Source organism: Colletotrichum jinshuiense, chromosome 8 (genome assembly GCF_051148585.1).
Source record: "Colletotrichum jinshuiense chromosome 8, complete sequence".
Lineage (NCBI taxonomy): Eukaryota > Fungi > Ascomycota > Sordariomycetes > Glomerellales > Glomerellaceae > Colletotrichum > Colletotrichum jinshuiense.
The window spans coordinates 498,456-516,980 of NC_139315.1; the positions used below are offsets into that span (position 1 = coordinate 498,456).

The 18,525-nt window shown below is 50.8% G+C and overlaps 7 protein-coding genes across 7 annotated transcripts; 3 read left to right on the plus strand and 4 right to left on the minus strand.

Moving 5' to 3' along the window:
- Positions 1-508: 508 nt before the first annotated feature.
- EsH8_VIII_000141 (cupredoxin domain-containing protein) lies at positions 509-1,282 on the plus strand (the record flags this gene model as incomplete). The annotated part of the gene is made up of 2 exons (XM_083269183.1): positions 509-954; positions 1,027-1,282. The coding sequence occupies 2 exons, from the start codon at positions 509-511 to the stop codon at positions 1,280-1,282; spliced, it is 702 nt and encodes a 233-aa protein (XP_083128951.1).
- A 489-nt stretch (positions 1,283-1,771) lies between these two features.
- On the minus strand, positions 1,772-3,046 carry EsH8_VIII_000142 (uncharacterized protein; the record flags this gene model as incomplete). Its single annotated transcript, XM_083269184.1, has 2 exons — positions 1,772-2,646; positions 2,713-3,046. 2 exons carry the CDS (start codon positions 3,044-3,046, stop codon positions 1,772-1,774), a joined length of 1,209 nt encoding a protein of 402 aa, XP_083128952.1.
- Positions 3,047-3,794: 748 nt separating this feature from the next.
- On the minus strand, positions 3,795-5,683 carry EsH8_VIII_000143 (amidase signature domain-containing protein; the record flags this gene model as incomplete). The annotated part of the gene is made up of 5 exons (XM_083269185.1): positions 3,795-3,910; positions 3,976-4,208; positions 4,273-4,566; positions 4,628-5,052; positions 5,123-5,683. The coding sequence occupies 5 exons, from the start codon at positions 5,681-5,683 to the stop codon at positions 3,795-3,797; spliced, it is 1,629 nt and encodes a 542-aa protein (XP_083128953.1).
- A 1,075-nt stretch (positions 5,684-6,758) lies between these two features.
- On the plus strand, positions 6,759-8,567 carry EsH8_VIII_000144 (major facilitator superfamily domain-containing protein; the record flags this gene model as incomplete). The annotated part of the gene is made up of 6 exons (XM_083269186.1): positions 6,759-6,967; positions 7,029-7,236; positions 7,313-7,432; positions 7,499-7,621; positions 7,701-8,179; positions 8,234-8,567. 6 exons carry the CDS (start codon positions 6,759-6,761, stop codon positions 8,565-8,567), a joined length of 1,473 nt encoding a protein of 490 aa, XP_083128954.1.
- A 1,868-nt stretch (positions 8,568-10,435) lies between these two features.
- On the minus strand, positions 10,436-11,992 carry EsH8_VIII_000145 (uncharacterized protein; the record flags this gene model as incomplete). Its single annotated transcript, XM_083269187.1, has 2 exons — positions 10,436-11,529; positions 11,581-11,992. The coding sequence occupies 2 exons, from the start codon at positions 11,990-11,992 to the stop codon at positions 10,436-10,438; spliced, it is 1,506 nt and encodes a 501-aa protein (XP_083128955.1).
- A 1,666-nt stretch (positions 11,993-13,658) lies between these two features.
- Positions 13,659-14,051, plus strand: EsH8_VIII_000146 (cupin domain-containing protein; the record flags this gene model as incomplete). The annotated part of the gene is made up of 1 exon (XM_083269188.1): positions 13,659-14,051. The coding sequence occupies one exon, from the start codon at positions 13,659-13,661 to the stop codon at positions 14,049-14,051; it is 393 nt and encodes a 130-aa protein (XP_083128956.1).
- Positions 14,052-14,372: 321 nt separating this feature from the next.
- Positions 14,373-17,934, minus strand: EsH8_VIII_000147 (uncharacterized protein; the record flags this gene model as incomplete). Its single annotated transcript, XM_083269189.1, has 14 exons — positions 14,373-14,484; positions 14,549-14,808; positions 14,858-14,948; positions 15,003-15,078; positions 15,144-15,285; positions 15,503-15,750; positions 15,814-15,934; positions 15,988-16,467; positions 16,533-16,793; positions 16,847-16,893; positions 17,166-17,225; positions 17,280-17,343; positions 17,398-17,730; positions 17,785-17,934. 14 exons carry the CDS (start codon positions 17,932-17,934, stop codon positions 14,373-14,375), a joined length of 2,445 nt encoding a protein of 814 aa, XP_083128957.1.
- Positions 17,935-18,525: the final 591 nt, after the last annotated feature.

The following is an 18,525-nucleotide window of genomic DNA, read 5'->3' on the forward strand; positions in this document are numbered from 1 at the left end:
TTTTCCTTTTTATCCTTTTCGTAACATCTTCGTTTCCTTGCACGGGTAACGGCTCGACCGCATGGGTCAAATTGCTTCCGGAGGGCGCCGCTAAGAGACCGCCACATGCTGCCTCCCCTGTTTTGGGATGGTCGATCCTGGGGAGGAAGGGGGGGCCTTACGGCTTCAAACAACGTTGCCAGGGGAAGGGAAGGGGGGAGGCTTGTAGACGGGGCACTCGTCCAGCCTTGGGACTGTTCCAAGGGGATCAGCCGCTTGGAAGGGGGCCGTTTTGTTTCTTGGTATTCGCGAGGACGGCGGCTCTGCTCAATGTGTATAAGAGGAGGCATGCCCTTCGTCCTGTCAGAGTTGTGTTCTGTTCTTCATCAAACAAAACAAGCAGGTCTTCTAATCAACTCTTCTCACCACCGCCAACAATACCAATAAAACATCCGTTTTATCTCCTATACCCAATAACATCCTAATTCCCACCCCGTCAAACACGCAAACTCCCACCACAGCCACCAAGATGCACACCTCAACCATCCTCGCCACCATCCTCCCCGCCGCGGCCGCCATGGCCCAGTACGGCTACGGCGCCGAGGCCGCGTCCGCCTCGGCGACCGCCTCCGCCGCCGCCTCGTCCTCGTCGAGCATCGCCGGCGTCCACGTCGTCAAGGTCGGCGACGGCGGCCTGACCTTCGAGCCCAACGAAGTCACCGCCGCCGTCGGCGACGTCGTCGAGTTCCACTTCTACCCGCGCGCCCACTCCGTCGCCCAGTCCGCCTTCGACTCGCCCTGCCAGCCGCTGAGCAACGGCACCACCACCGGCTTCTTCAGCGGGCCCGTCGCCGTCACCTCGGGCGTCGGCTCCGAGGTCTTCACCGTCCAGGTCACCGACACGAACCCCAAGTGGTTCTACTGCGCCACCGGCCAGCACTGCCAGGGCGGCATGGTCGGCGTCATCAACGCTCCGTAAGTTTCCCCCCTTCTCTCCCCCCCCCAAACATGCCAAAAAGAGCCCAGATGCTAACAATGTCATGACAGTGCCAGCGGTCAACGCACAATCGCGCAGTACGCCGCGGCCGCGGCCAAGGCCGAGTCCAACGTCGCCCCCAGCGCCACCGGCGGCGGCACCCTCGGCTCCGCGGCGACCGGCAGCCCCAGCTCCGCCTCCGGCGCGCCGTCGGCCTCCTCCTCGTCGCAGCCCAGCGCCGGCATCGAGGCCCGCGGCGACGTCCGGTGGGGCCTCATCAGCTTCGGCATGGCCCTTGCCGGCGTCGTCGGCGGTCTCCTTGTCTAAAGCGTTCCTCCTTTTTTCCCCACGGGTCTCGTGGGGGTTTCGTGTCTGAGTAAACCGGGGCGGTGGTTCGGGTTTCATGTCTCTCTATTAAGGATACCAAGGAATGCATCAAACGGATTGGGTTTTTTTACCAAAAGGACGGAACGGGCGGGGATGTAAAAGGGGAGGGGTTCATGATGGGGCTCCGAGACGGCTCTTCTTCCATTGAGTGGAATAAGGATTCTCGGGCCTGTCTTTTTTCGATATACATAGTACCCTACTGTAACGCGCGCTTATTTTTATTGAATTTGCTCTATTCAACAATTGCCCTTGAGCTTTCGGCCCAGCCCCACCGCCAATATCAACTGTTTGTGAATCTCCCTCTCTGTTGACCACCAAACTGCAATTAGTACTACGTTTACCTTCCAGACATTCATTAACAGCTTCGCCTAATGCTCGCCCATTTGATATGAAAGAAGCAAGATCGCTCCTTCCTGACAAGGGAGACTTTCAGTCGGCTTCTTTGCCGCCTGCTCTCCCATTCCACACTGCTTCCAGGTCATCGATGATCCTCTGTATCTCTCCATATCCCATTCTTTCTCTCATTTTACCAAGCACCCGCCGAATCAAAGCAATGTCCTCCGCTAACGTAACAGAGTAACCCAAGATAAGCATCGGCCAAGCTCCAAGAAAGCAGCGGGTCCACGTCTCATACGAAGCGGGTCTCCGTAAGATGCAGAAAGCTCGTTTTACTTGCCAGCGAGGTGGCTTAGACGGCTCTGGAGTTGGGCAGCGAGTGTTGATGGACCCGGACTCGGCGGAGGACTGTGACGCAGACGTCTCGGTGATATGATCTAGCAGAAGCGACGCGCTTAGGACGAAAAGCGTAACGGCATCCTTGTGAAAGCTGGTTAGTGTCGAAAAAGCGCTCTCGGATTCGTTCTCGGCGAGGATGAGGCCTTCCCATGTCTCCATCTCCCCTTTCAATAGAGTAAGAATCTGGGAATTGAGGCGCTTCGGCGAGTTTAGGAAGTCAATCAGATCCGTGATGAGGCGGTACAGCGGCAGGGGCAAGCCCAGCACTGGGCTGGAGTCTTCGGGCAAAACGTCTACCAGTTTCCGTGCGTTGAGTACGTGCTCCGACCGGTCCAAAAACTGCGCATCGACGTGGAAGTTTGGCGCAAAGGGCTTCCGCATGGAGAGCAGGAATGCTTGGTAAAGCACGCTTTCCGTGTTAACACGGTGCAGTGGACGCGTCATTGATATGGGCGACCCTGTGTCCTCGTATCGCAGCTTGAGGAGACTCATGGCTCCGTCAACGTGCTTCCTTGCATCGAGGGTCTTGTCGGGAGGCCCCCACATCTGATTGATACGGAGATTAGGCTCTTCAACAACACAGGTACAAAGTTTCGGGAATGCTCTTACATCGTATAAGTATAGATATACCACACTTGTCACCAAGGGGTCATCTGGCCCCTTTCCCGATGACCCTAGCTCAGCAAGAGCATGGTTGACCAGCTCCACCGCTCGAAAGTAGTATCCCAAAGCAGCGTCGTGGTATCGTTGGTCTCGGAGAAGCATGTACTTATTTGAAGCACACGCTGCAAAAACCGCGCACTTGACGCTTTCTGAATGCATCATCATCCTCATGACTTGCGATCCGTACCCCCCCAGGTCGGTTTCCCTCACTGTTGGGAGTAGCAGTACAGAGATGAAGATGTTGAGATAGTGATGCGTGAGTTCCTGCTCAAGCTCGGATCGCGGCCTTGGCTCCATCAAAGACATCATGGCGGAGGTGTCGTTGCATGAAGAAGGCGACGGCGGGCTGCGTTCGTCCGAAAACGAACGGCGAGCCCGGTGCCGACGGTCATACATGTCATCTAGAGATGGCCACGAGCACTGACGACTTGAGCTGGCGCAATTGCGGCATGTTGGCTTCTCTTCTCCGCATTTCACTCTTCTCTTCCTGCCTACATTGCGGTTAGGTAAGACGATGTAAAGACTGAGTGAGCCCCGTAATTATGAGCAACAAACATACATGTAGAGCATCCCGTCTTAGTCCGCAATTTAGCCTTGGCCATAGTGGTGAAGCACGGGTTCCTCAGGTGACACAGCTGACGGACTGGATATTTGACCGTCAAGAGTCCCCAGCATCAGGTATCCACGAAAGACAACGTGCGGTATCCGCATGGCAAAAGGTCAGGAATGGGCTTTTGCGGAGGATCAACAGGCCTTATCAGAGGCATTTGCTGAGGAACCCCGCATTGGTCAATATACTCCGAACATATATCTCCAGTGGGTCGGCTTATCGTCATCCGGGACGACATGATGCGGGGTCTTGTTGTACAGGATTACAAGCCGGAACCTGGCAGGTTTGGGGTTACTTCCTAGCTAGCGCCTATGCTGATGGCACTCACTGGCCGAGTGAATGGAATAGCACGAGAAGATAAAAAGGCTGCCTAGTCAAGATGATTGTCGCTCTGGCAACTTTGACTTCTTCTCCATTGATTACCACAGACTACTGACAACAATCTCACTGCTGAATAACTTTTGAGATCAAATCTACAGCCGCCACAGTTTCTTCGTCTCGGAAATGCTTTCCAGCGAGTTGCAGTGCTATCGGTGCACCCACGAAATCCTCGGCGATGTCTAGTAATTTGGGAAGATATTTCAGTGATTGTTTCTGTACAGCGCTTGGAATTTGGCCAACTTACACTTCTTGTATTCTCTCTCGTCAGTAGCTGAGCGCGGTTTGTAATCCTTGTCAACAACATCAATGGAAGGATCAACGTGCAGTCCTGTCGGGAACGTGATGCTGGGTTGGTCGAGAATGTTCCAAATCGTGGTATAGTGCCAGTACTGCGCAGTGCCGCACTTGGCTGCAACTCCGACATAAGCAGGGCATAGAATGAAGTCTACCCCGCGTTCCTTCATGACACGGTGGTAACTGTGTAGTGCACTATGTTAGCACAGTGACAGCCACGGTGAAACTAAAGCGTCGGAACTCTTACTCTTCTCGGAAAACCTCTCGTCGAATATTCAGTTCCCAGTTTTCGCGGATCGAGAGCGGCTCTGGCTTGGAATACTGAAATGCCCATTCCGTCAGGGGCGCAACCGGCTCGCCGCCTTCAGCTAAAACCTCTTTCTGCGTGGCAGCAGCGTCGGGGAAGTATAAGAGCTCGATGATCTCAGCCCCCTCGTTGTGCTTGTATGGCTCAAAGTCGACGACATTCACGCCGGCTTCCTTTAGTTTCTTTGCTGCATGTTGGAGAGCGCGGGTGACTGGCGGGTGAGGATGGACCATCCTGCAGAGCAGACAAGAATGTCAGTGCTCAAGTACAACTGCACCGAGAATTGGTCACTTACCCATCATCCCAGATAATACCAACTGTAAACTGTCCTGGTTTGTAGGCGTCAACCTTCTTCCAAGGCAGAGGCACTAGCGATGTTTCCTCGTCCCATGGTTCTTGGTTCAAAACAACATCCTCGAACAGCTGCATGTCTGCGACGCTATTGGCCAGGGGTCCAAGAATGCAACGGATACTTTCTTGCCCAAGACCAGGCAGGCAAATTCCCTTGTACGGGTTGCGCAGAGCCGTGGTCCGAAGACCATAAGAGCCGCAAAAAGCGGCTGGTGCACGAACGGACCCTCCAATATCGGTGCCGAGACCCAAAACCGAGCATCGAAGTCCAACACATGCGCCCTCGCCACCGCTGGAGCCGCCTGCTGTGAGGTTTCGGTTGTAAGGGTTGACCGTCGTTCCGTAGATGGGATTGCTACAGTCAAGATGCTAGGCCACCATAAGTAAGACTGGGTTCTACGCTGTGTTGACAAGAAACGAGGTATAAACCACAACTTACCATGCAACTCTGTGGTATGTTCGTTCGGACGTGGAACACAGCCCCGGCTTTTGCGGCTAGGCGAAGCACCAAGGCATCCTCTTGAGCGACATTGTCCGCCCAAGCGACGTAAGCCGAGTGGCAAATGCGCCCCTTGAGTCCGATGTGCTCCTTGATGGAAATGGGCAAGCCGTGCAACGGACCCACGATTTTCCCAGTCTCCTTGAAATGTGCGTCCAGCTTTTCAGCAGCAGCTAGAGCGTCATCCGCCAGGAACTCGGTCGCAAAGTTCACAAGCTGATGGGCTACATGAGCGCGCTTGAGAAAGGCTGTCACAGTCTCCACGGCAGTGAGCTTGCCTTCTGCCATCTGGTTGACCAGGTCTATGCCATTGCATGCTGTGATCTCTTGCTCTCGCGGGGTGAGAAGTTTGCATGTGTCGATGAAGCTGGCGACGTTCAGCTGGCTTGGTGGCGGCAGCTCGTCTGGGGAGAGCAGCCATTTGGGGTTGAGTGAGTCTTTGAGAATCTTCCTGCACTTCTCAGCCTTGAGCTCCCACGGAGCTGGTGCAAGTGAGCCCATAATGAAGGATGAATGTTAGAATGGTTCAAGGGAATGGAATAGTACGAGAACTCAAATCTGGGGGTTTTGTCTTAATAGCAAACTTATCTATCAGCCAAATTTCGGACAAGAAACTGCTAGAGACAGAAGGGGTAGTCTATCAGTGCTGTTGGCTAAACATCAACGACTTGTGGTTGTCTGCCATGTTATCGCCGAGACATTCTGACGACAACGTGCATTATCTTTTGGGGCATTTCCCCTCATCAATCAAGCCATTTCGGCACGCAGCAGACTCGGTAAGGTCAACATTGCATCAAAGCTTGTTGGAGAGCTTCACGAAAGCCACACCGGCACTCTTTTTCCGATCCAATCAACGCCAGATAGCGCTTCCCATGTTGGTGTAGTGACCATCAAAGCCGAAGCTCTGGTGAGGCTTATCAAAGTTGTGATCCACATTGCTCCCTATCTTGCCGTCGCAAGTGTAAATGATTCGTCAATACTCCGGCATTTAACAGTGATTAGCCGGTGCGAACTCTCGCAAATACAATACATTGGACGATCATTGCTCCACACAGGCTTTGAGAGAATGGGCATGCGTTGGTACTGTGGATGGTGCGACGGACGGCTTTGAGTCCTTGTTGCGACGATTAAGAGCCGAGGCTTGGCATTTTGAACGCGGTGCGACCCTTCAACTACCCCATTATCATCAGGTCACTAACTTGGTGAGGTGGAGGTGATTACCCCAGATCGAAGGGCCGACCCATATCAAACAGATATGCTCGCAATTGGGTATCATTGGCTAGCAACGAGCAGCTCCTAAGTATCCACCTGTTTGCTTTATCGTCTTTTCCAGGTTTACCTACCGAACCTAATTGGGAGATACTGTGATGTCCATATCGCGGCTCCCTGCTTGCATACCGAGCATCATCACCTTCGTCATTCTTATCGGCCCAGAGACCATTGATAAATCAGCCGAAGACTTCATATTTTCTACAACACTTGTGTTGTTACTCGAGCATTTTCACTCATGCTGTGCTACAGCACATAAGATTTTCAACCTTCAGAGCTCTAGGTCTTTCATACAGCCACAGTCAACATGGTTTCAAAAACGTCGTCCTCGGCGCCGCCGCCCGGGTTCATTCCTGGAACCGTTCATCTGGTTGATCTTGAGGGAACAATGGCCTCACGGCATGCTGAGAGTGGAGGCCGCGACATTGTTCTTATTCCCACGCCGTCAAATGACCCCGACGATCCGTTGAATTGGAGCCCCCGAAGGAAATATTTACTACTAGCCTGCATTTGCGTGTAAGTCTTCACGCAGCTACTAGGGTAATTTTTTCCTCGCTGACAATATTCTTTGCACCAGCTATTGCCTCGCCATAGGCATTGCGTCGGCCGCCATATACTCTGTCCTTATTCCTATCTCTACCGCCACCGGACTGACCCTTGGTGACTTGAACTCGGGCACTGGATACATGTTTCTGGCGTTTGGCTGGGGTTGCCTAATATGGCAGCCTCTTGCGCAGAAATTCGGCAAGCGTCCGGTGTACTTATTTACGTTGCTGGGAAGCATGGTAGGATGCCTTTGAATTTTCTCGGGTCACCAAACTTCGTTTGAATCAACGCAGAAGCTGACTACTAGTGGTGCAGGCTATCATGCTCTGGGCCCCGCACGCGACCACCGGTAGTAACTGGATAGCAAACAAAGTCTTGCAAGGAGCCATCGGTGCTCCAATTGAGTCACTTTGCGAAATCTCTATCGCCGACGTGGTATGTCAAACGACTCGATCATATTGACAGGAACCTTAAGATGACCATCACTAACATGCTGAACAGTGGTTTACACACGAAAGAGGCACTTATATGGGTTTTTATGCCCTTTTCTTGGTCGGAAGTAATTTCTTGGCACCCGTGATCGCAGGTTTCATCAACGATGGTCAAGGATGGGAATGGGTTCTTGTACGTCTACCCACATCTGAGCACGGCTGAAAAACCCCGTTGTTGTGGAATCATGGGCAGTCACTGACAAGAATAATAGTACTGGTGCGCAATATTCTGCGGTGCTGGTTTCGTCATTTGTTTCTTCTTCATGGAAGAGACCAATTACCAGCGCTTGGACGTGTTGACTGCCGAACCCTATCAAGTTGACGATACACCATCGTCACTTGAAAAGGCCTCAAAGGACGCTTCCGACTCGGACAAAGTAGCTCCAGTTCAAAGCAACCCTGACCCTGCCGTTTTACCAGCATCCAGGAAAACATACCTGGACAAGATTAAGATGTTTCAACACAGCAATATCAACCACGAAGCTTCGCTCCTAGAGATGTTCATACGGCCCTTCCTCTACTTCTCCTTTCCATCGATCGTCTTCGCTGGATTCATGTATGGGGCTGTCGTTTGTTACTTCAATGTCTTGAACGGCACGGCGTCCCTCATCCTTTCCAGCTCGCCGTACAACTTCCGAGCAAGCATCGTCGGGCTTTCTTATATATCCTGCTTGATAGGCGTCGGCGTTGGGTAAGACCAACACCAAAACGATCACGAAACCGGGTGCTAACTACTCTTTCATAGTACGGCGTACTCCGGCCTCTTTGGTGACAGATTTGTCATCTGGAAGGCTCGTCGCAACAAAGGCATCATGGAGCCTGAATTCCGACTTTGGCTCTTTACCGCACTATTGATATGTATTCCAGGAGCACTTCTTCTGTGGGGCGTTGGAGCCGCCCACGAGGTTCACTGGTTTGGTCTTGTATTTGCCATGGGTGTCTTTGGTGCTGCCATCACTGCTGGAAGCCAGCTTTCCATCAGTTATTGTATCGACTGCTACAAAGAACTCGGCGAGGATGCCATTGTTACAGTGATCCTTGTGAGAAACACCATGAGCTTTGCTGTAAGCTACGGGTAAGTCTTCGTTCAAACGTTCCACGCTTGCAAATCCTCACTATATTATGCAGTATAACACCGTGGGTCGAGAATATGGGATATCAAAACGCCTTCCTAGTCGCTGCCTTCGCTGCGTTGGCTCAGATTTCGTCTTATTTCGCTATGATTAAATGGGGACGCCAGATCAGAGAGAAGAGTGTTGGCCGGTACTGGAAGTATTGCCAGTAGTGGGAAACGGTATTCTTTGGAATTCATCAGCGACTTCAAGATAAAGCCAGCGTTATTTAATCCATAGTTCAGGAAGAGCTGAAAACTCTGTATAGATAAAGCTTTCATTGGACTTGGACACTAAGGAATGGTACCAAATAGAGTACAGCTATGATCAACAAAAGCCATACTGTATCCTCCATCAAAATCTGAATCGCCGCTAAATTCAAGGACCCTTGGCCAGATATGGCCAATGGTAACTATCTTTGCAGTACCATATAGATAAATGTTTGGATAGAGATACCCCATTCTGAAAGCATTGTTTAATATTGAAGAGCTTATTAGCCTACTTATTGCATGCATCGCTCCATCGTAGATTATATAACTCTCCGATGGGCCCAGATACCATTCCCTGTTGCAAAAGTTTGTTCGTGAATGCTCTAGATTCCATGTTAAACTGATCTAGCGGCCTCGATTGCCTCCACAATCTTCTTCGCGGTCTCTTCAGGGTGTAGATCGGTGACGTCAATAACCAGACCGTCCAGTTTGACATCGTCATGGTGTGGCAAGTCGTCAAAGTCGAAGAGAGTGAGTCTTCTCAGACGTCGTAATGCATGTCCATCGGTGAGCTTGTTTACTCTTCGACCTGAGTCGGTCCAGCATCGGGCAGCATTCATTCCGCGTCGAATGTTCTCGTCTTCTTGGCAGGTGAGTGAAACGGGTAAGAACAACCGGCATGCTCGCCTGGCTGCCAGAAGGTATTCCATCGATGTTTCGGATCCGTTGTCAGAATCGGTCTGAAACTCAGTGAATATGATGACCTTGTTTCTCATGGCCTCAGGGAGCATATAGGTCTCGAACGCTCTCTGTCTCTGGAACCTTCTTGCCTCCCAGTATTTAGGGTGCCTGCGAGATAACTGGACCTTGTCGATGAGCTGATGATTATCGATTAGGACGGCATTAGCTTCGCCGAGAAAGCGCAGGAGTTGGGTTGCGACTGTCAACTTGCCGGTCCCGGGGTATCCGTTCATCCATATAACTGGACCATTTTTCGACATCAAAACTTCATCAATTGTCGCATTTAGGGTTTCGTGTGCGAAGATTGGTTCTAATTCGACTTCTTTTCCGCATGGGTTTGAAAAGGAGGCAGGAACGGCGACGGTACTCACGGCCGTAGTGCCTGCCTGGATACGCCCGGTATTCATGAGCTCCATGGTTTTTTTTTTCATGAACCAAGCTTGACACCGTATAATAAAGCGTGCAGAATGTAAGAATTTGGGTCAATCAAGCTATCCGAGATGATCTTGATCTTGATCAATGATGTGCGTAGATTCTGGACGGTTGTAATTAGTGAAGAGAATGCCTCTGAATTTATCGATGCTTCAGTTCCTCTTTTGAGTGAGAACTTAGCATTCGACCAGAGTTCCTTCGTCGTACCAGTTTTGAATGAATAGGTAGAATGGAACCGCGCAAGATAAAACTCTTTTTTTGTTGGAATTAGAAGAGGGAGGCTTATACTAGTTGGCCACCCAATTTTGGTGCATTAGGCGATCTTGCGGCTTCCGTACGAAATACTCAGGCATAGAAGCATAGATTTGTCTTACACAAGTTAAAAATGTATGCATGAGGAAGAGGAGATTTTCTTGTTTCTTGTAATAAACGACTAGCCACCCATCATTTTACTCATTCTTCTTCCACCATATTCTTCCGGTTCATGTGGAAGTTGTTAATGATGGTTTCCTGTGCATCCTTCATGTCAACTGCCTGCGCCTTATTGTTCAATCTCTTCCGGCTCTCCAGTAACTCGCTAGCCACATCCTTCCAGCTGAGAGGCTTCCCGTCTAGACCCAGATCGCTGGCGCCCTCAACAATACCCTTCACAGATACAGGAAGCAACTTCCCTTCCTTTTTTCTCACCACACCACCGACTATGACAGTCTCTACATCTCTCTCGCTTGAATGTAGAACTATTGCGGCAATGGGGTCCTCCTCTGCAGCGGGAAGCATCGAAGGGCTGCTAGTGTCGAATACCACCAGGTCTGCCTTGGCACCAACACGTATCTGCCCGACTTCCCCTGCCATACCAATTGCTCTAGCACCTCCAATAGTAGCAAGGTTGAACACCTGCTCTGCCGATGGTCCCGTATGACGACTCCACTTCCCCTGCCTGCGGAGGTTCTCCTGGCGTTCAGTGCGAGCATACTGTAGCCCCAGGCGCATCTGGCCTGGCATAAAGCTGCTACCCCAGGTATGGCAGTCAACACCAAGACTAGAATGCGACTCGAACTCTGGGAGTAGGGCAATAGGTGGATATCCCATTTGCAACTCGGTGTTGGGCGTTGAGGAAATATACACGTCATGTTCCGTGACTAGGTCGGCGTCACCCTCCCTGGGGAAGTTTCCATGCGATATGAGAACATCTGGCCCAAGAAGCCCGTGACTGTTGAGGATTTGCAAGCCGGAAGGTCCGTCGCCGAATGCCACACCAGATACGCTATGGGTCGTGATGATCTTTGCCTTTGCGGCTCGAAGCTCCGAGTAGAGCTTCTTCAAGTGATCGGGCGATTGGTACAGATTGTCCACTGAGAAGCCCATCTGGATCCTTCCATCTCCGTAGGGTCCGTTAGCTGCTAGAGACTTCCAGTTTTCGAGCACACCCGGGGAGGAGTAGTCATCCTCGGATTTCAATGGCTTCCAGCTTGAGATCACCCTAGGAACGCAGTAGCAGTACACGGCCCTAAGCCCGGACGCCACCAAGGCCTGAATCATCGTCGGAGCTTCCAAAGTTAATTACAGCTGCGGCTTGTGGGTTGACGCGTACTACTTACGGTACTCAGAACCCATGTTCAAATGCGAGTGGTCTACCACCGTCGTGGTGCCACCATCAATCGCCTCGAGAGCGCCGCCCAGCTCTCCCCAAAACGCGTCTTCGACTGAATAAAAAGCGGCTCCAAAATACCCGGTTGGGAGGTATTCAACGAGTGTGTGGTTGGCATGGCGGCCCTTGAGCGCAGTTTGCCAAACGTGGTGATGCGTGCTGATGAAACCGGGAGAAACAATCTTTCCCGCGCAGTCGAACACCTTGACATTGTCTCCGCTGATCTCAATGTTCTCACTGATTTCGGCAATTTTGTCTCCTTCAACCAATAAGTCCAATTTTTGGGGAGTCGCCTTGCCGTCATCTCCATGGATGAGAAGCACTCCATGCTTAAGCAGAATCTTGGAGGTTGGCGCAGTCATGATGTGGGATGATGTTTGTGGGGAAGGGAGGTGGGTTGCATTCTGACAGCAGTGCGAGGCGATCCTTTATAGCACATGCCATTTGCAGTATTGAATCGTCACAGGTAACTGAAAGGGTTGCTCAAGAGCTATCTTACGTCAGAATTACAGATCGGGGACCTTCGCAGTTAAGTAATATTTCGCCCGAGACAGTCGCGAGGCTCGCCTTTTGGTTTTCTTCCTGAGCCCGAGGCGCGAGCAAATGCCTGTGTTTAGGGGACTAGAGGGTTTGACCCCGGGCGTCTTCGGGATGATTGGGCTGGGGACGATGTGGAGTGTTGCTGGTCCGTGGAACGCGGGGTCACTGTGATTCTGCAGATGGACGTAGCAAGAGACCGAATAAGACGCATGGTTAAGTTCGGGCTGTGATTCATTGGCATGGAAGCGACCATTAAGAAACTGTACAGCCGGTGATCCATAACAGAATGAAGAATATTTTTGAGAAGTGGCAGACGTGATGCAACCACCGCTCGCTCCCTGCCAGTCCATGAGGCTTTCCCTCACGTCTTTAAGAGATGACCAAAGCGTACTGCACCTGAAAGCTTCAAGACAAAAAAGTAAAAGTAAAATAAAATAAAATAAATACCGGGAGCTGGAATAATACCGTTTGCTTTCGAGTTAGATCATAGAGACAGGATTGAGCGGGGCAGGTCTGTCATTTTCTTCGGCCCCTTGTAACCGACTACTTCCACTCTGAGTCATTGAGTACAAAGCCGACGACATTATCTCTAAAACTTTCAGGATAGGACACAACTAAATATTGCATTCGGGCTATCAAGTTTGTTGAGACAGGTACGAGACAGTCAACCTCGAAGACAATGACAGTCCAGTAACTCGGAGATAACAAATGGACTAAATCCTATCAGCGGCGCATGTCAGTCAGCCTGTCTCCACTCAATGCCCGCTAATATTTCGCTGGTAACTACTGATCCTCCCCTACTGAATGTGTCTAATAAACACGGTGTCGTAAGGGTATATCAGGCGTTAATTGCTGCCCGCAGCTAACGGCGTCGTTTTTTGTGACAGTTATGAGCCCAGCTCCACCCGCTACTGTGCCAGAATGGTATAAGTGCAGCATTAGCGACCTAACCGCCTTGGCACGTACAACGATCCACCATTTCGCACGTACAACCCCAAGACCCGAGGGTTCGATCCCCGCAGGAGACCGACTGTACCACCTAGATTTTGGAGATATGTACCCAATCAAAAGGTTTCAAGAGTAAGTGTATCAGATCCGTACTACCTGTGAGAGCGATACGAATCTGGGGGGTGTGTCGTAAGGGTATATCAGGCGTTAATTGCTGCCCGCAGCTAACGGCGTCGTTTTTTGTGACACACGGGAATCGCAGAAAATACGTAAGAGCTGCAAATTTGATCAACATTTCTCGGATGTAATGCCGTGCTGCAATTGTTAGCTTTCATTTAGTCTTCTGTGTCATCAACTAACTGCAGGCCGCGTTATCACGTCTTGGTCCCACAGGCCCTGTTACACTGAGCAAGCGGGGACTGAGTCTATTGCGTGATTATAAACACCACTCCCGCTCGGTACGCTGCACAGAATCTTCTTTGCCGAAACATTTCTTCGCAGCACAGATATTTCCAAACTCACCGACACTTGAACAGAACCATGGCAGAGTCAAAGATCATCCCACCTGCGGCTTCGGAAATCGCCAAGCCTACCAGCACCTTCACTGGCGAGGTCTATCTCGAAATGACCCATCGCGATGAGCATGCGGCCATTGCAAACGTCACCTTCACACCATGCGCCCGTACGCACTGGCATACTCACGTCGGTGGACAGATGATCCGAGTTCTTGCCGGCAGTGGGTGGGTTTGTGACAAAGGCGGAGAGGCCCGACGGATCAAGGCCGGCGACACTGTCTGGGCACCTCCGGGCACGACGCACTGGCACGGCGCTGATGACGGGAGCATAATGACGCACTTTGTTGTCGGCGTTGGGGAGACGAAATGGCACGAAGCTGTTACGGATGAGGAGTACCAAAAGCGAGCGGTAGAGTAAGGTTGGCTGGATGTAAGTCATTCGAAGAGATGATATTATTATCAGCTTTATCAAGCTGACAATCAAAGATGCATCATCCATAGTGGTTGTGGTTAATTGGATCACGCACGGTCGACCAAGGATGCGATATCATCACTCCCGAAACATCCGGAATGAATATGTAGACATTCATTCTAAGAGGAGAAGGATCTTGTCAAAAAAGTCAGACTCATAAATGCTGGGTCTCTGGAGATTCGTGTGATGAATGAAACGTATAAGCAGAATAAAATCCAGATCAAGACACTCATTCAATGCTCAATTCTCCACCAGTGCGGAGGGTCCTTAACCTCTTCGCTCATACTTGCCAGTGACCTGAATCTGGGGAGTCTGGAACACGTCCCAGTTATCAGCGGCTTTGGGGTTTCCAAAGGGCTTCAGGGTGGCAAAACGCATGCTAATAGGGCCATAGATATTAGAATCGCTGTTTCAAATAATGTTTCAAGCCCGGAGTTACTCACGTGTAGTTTCCAAGTTCAATTTGGCTGCCGTTGCCCAGCTTGCCAAACCACCAGAACTCGTGGTAGGCGTTTTGCGTCTGGGCGTTCCGGAACACATCGAGCTTGGGGTAAGTCCAGGTGTCATCCGGGTCGTAAACATTGGGGTCGAAGTAAGACACTGAGCCAGTAACGGCGTGGCTGGTCGCGGGGCCGATATATCCATTCTTTCCGGGGACGGGGGGGTATTCCCATTGTCTTTCGGTCCAACCGGCCTCGTAGATCTTCATTGGTTAGTTTTGGATTTGATCGGAATATCTGGGTACAACTCACATCCCATCGGACTTCCTTGCTTCCCCAGATCAGCTTTGAGTAGATGATCGGGAAGTCCGCAGCGAATCGGTCAAGGTTAAATGAGTAGACGCTGGCGGGGGTTAGCCTAGGGAGCAGCCAAACCACCTGTAAAAATTCGACTTACTAGTCTCTCTGAGTCGTAAATGGGTATGATGGCCGGTAGATAGGGCTTATCTCAGCCTTGAGATTTGCGCCAAGTCCTTCAAATACATTTAGTTCATGTTCCTCTCATGCTCATGGTTGATGCTTGAAATAATTAACTTACCAAGGTAGGGGACCGAGAGTTGCTCTCCGTTGTTACCCGAAACAAAAACCTTTCCGCTATAAAGAGGTAGGGCAGAGGAGTTCCAACCCAGACTATCGGGGTTAGGGAAGTTGACGCTGAAAAGGTCAGCCATCATATTCTTCTACAATTCGTTGTTCAGGTGTGACTTGCCTAACAGTCTTGCTTTCACCCGGTTTCAGAGTAAAGTCTCTAGGCAGAGACACTTGGACCGGCAAACTCTTTGGCGTCAATTCCCCAAGGCTCTTCAATCTTTTTTCCCCTTGCCAAGGTGCCACAAACGGGAACCATCCTAGGATTTCCACGCCTGCGGCAGCTTCGTAGGAGAACGTGTAGCTCACATCCTTGGAGCCCTTGTTAGAAACAGTAACGTCGTGATAACGGCTGAAGTAGTGGGTATCGTTTAGAGCAATCTTCTCAAATGCGAGCTCGGTGGTGTAGTTGACAACCTTGAAAGCGTTAATCAAACCATTGCCCACTTGAGCTACGGATGCGGAAAAGCCGTAGTCAGTAGCAGTCCCGTCTGACCAGGGGAGCGAGGTTCCGCTGGAAATAATAAGTTGGTTAAGCTTCTTTGCAAAACCCTTTCCTAGAATGGAAGTCAGTTTGATGAAACTCTTGCATAAAAGACACAAGCATGACAGATATTTACCGTGGACAGATCGGCCACCATGGGCACTAATGTAAAGTGCCGCAACACCTGCTACATACGGGGTAGCCATGGATGTGCCAGAAAGAATAGCATATGAGTTGTCAAGGTAGGTGCTAAAGATCTGCGAAAGAGTTAGACATTGGCGAATAATGCTATGGTAGAATTGCAACTCACCTGGCCTCCGGGAGCAGCAATATCGGGTTTGATATCAAGGTCATTGGATGCTCCCCAAGAGGTGAACGTGTTCGGGCGTCCACCAGCGGGGTACTCCAGACCAACGACCTGTTCAGGGTTGAGAGAAAAATCTGCTGTGACATTGCCGCCAGCCTTGACAACTTCTATAATTGCCTCTCCAGCGGCGGCGGTGATAAGTGCAATCAGACCATCGTATTCGTCCGTTGCCGGCGTGATGATAGGGCCCTCATTGTTGTAGATCAGGATATACTCAGCACCGAGAGCAACCAGATTCCGCTGCTTGGTAGAAAATGTGCAAGTTCCTCGTCGGACTAGGGGAATGACACCCTCTAGCCTAGGCGTGCCTTCTGGGTAGGGCTCGCATCCATCTGCAGGGTCAGTGGTGTCGAAGTTCAAAGGGACGACTGGCCAGGCGGTGATGTCGGAAGAGAAATAATATGTCGACGGCAAATATCCGGCCTAGGAGCTATCAATAATATGCCCAAAAGAATAAATAAAATAAAAAAGACAATCGAAACACGTACCTTGACAGTCTTGCTCTCACCGTCCAGAGTTGAAGTAAGCTCAAAGGGCGAGGCAGGAAATAACTCTGTTTCGACTGAAGCAACAGCAAGGACATTCTTTCCGGAAGAGCCACTGCTTCCGAAAAAGGCGCCAGCAGCCCCGGAGTTGCCATTGGCAATGGTGACAACGACGCCCTCATCAACAATACGAGAAGCAACTTCAGCCCAAGCGCCAGTAGACCAACCACTCGGACCCCCAATACTGGCTGTGATGATATCAACCTATTCCCCAGTCAGCATTGTCTCCATAGCGTATCGTATGGGATGACACTTACACCGTCTGTATAAGCCCTAATAAAAGATTCGACAAGAGTAGCATCATCTATGGTTCCCTATTGGGGAAAATTAGAATTGTGCATGTCAGAAAGAGTTTGGAGGCCAGACTCACCGCTTGAGAAAAGACCTTGTAGGAATAAAGGGTTGCTTCAGGAGCCACTCCAGTCCAGCTACCACGATTGCATATTAGCATTTTGCACACAGATATCAGACTTGCGGGGACGCTCACGAGTCGCTTTTGCCTGCAATAATTCCGGCAACATGGGTTCCTTCAACCATGTTAACGCCCGCCATGCACTACTGCTTGTCAATACTTACCATGACCCTGCTGATCCTCCGGATCATCATCGGGCGCCTTTTCACCACCAGCCGGCCAAACTGGAAATACATGTCAGTCGCACAGCTGATTTCTTATGTGTCGTTTCAACTCACTGCCGTTGCCGACAAAGTCATATCCACCGGCGACCTTGAAACCTTCGCCAAAGCCACCGCCAAGCTAACACGCTTCGATTTAGAACTTGAACTCCTTGAGATAGCAGACTTCACATACCGCAGGATGCTTGTACCACGTCCCAGTGTCTACAACACCAACCTTGACGCCCTGGCCGAATATTCCCTTGTCATGGAGTTTGCTGACACCCGTCGTATTATGGGACGTGTAGTTACCAGCAGCAGCCTCGTCAACAGATTGGATACCCTCAACTGGGGAGAGCGCGACGAGCGTATTCGCCCAGACACGGGCGACACCAGCAAGGTTCTGCAGGCTGTCGATGTTGTGGGTATCAGACTCAATGGTCGCACCAGAAAACACGTCACTGTCAAAGTCCTTCACAACTTTGATGTCGTCGGCAAAGGCAACATCGCGACGAGCTTTAGCCGATCCCTGAGTGGTAATATTAGCACAGTCAAATCATTGAATGAGTTCACGTGTGCCCACCGAAGTGTACTCAATGATGAAGCTTTTAGCGACAGGGACCGTGGCAGCATTGGCTTCATCGGGAGCCTCAGGTGCCTGGCGAGTTGCAAAAGACTGCGCGCTTCCCAGGGCGGGAAGCGCAAGGAGGCTGGCGATGCTGAGAAGTTGCATCTTGGGGGGGCGTCACCAGTCACCAGGGTCTTCCGTGACTACAACGTCTATTATTAAACTAGGATAGATGCACCGGTAGATGGCCTTTAAATACCAAATTACAACAAAGCTTAGGGGGGAGGCAATAGTACGATTATTCCCGTCTCAATTTTCCATTGCAGGGTGGCATCACCGATGCGTACATGGTTGTCAAGCTTCCTGGCGGTATCGCCATTTGTTGATATTATGAGCTTCCTTCTTTGGATAGTTAACCCACCTAGGTCTGCGCGTGATATTGGGTGATGGGAATACACTGACTACGAGCCCATCGCCTTCCCTTTTCGTGATATTAAAGTATTCAGCAGCGGTGTTTGTTTGACTGACGCAATTGTCACTTGAGGATTGTGACATGTCGTGCCCAAACCCGACAACCATCGACCTTTGTTCTTGTGCATTTACTCCTGAATTTGAACCAAGAGCGAATGCGACGAGCCATTTGTCAATGGTACAGTCGATACCAAAACTGAGGGGTAAGTCATGCTGGCTTTGCTCGATACTACTCAAGGAATGTAGCCAAGACTATACCCTGGATGATAGCGCGCTTGGTCCCAG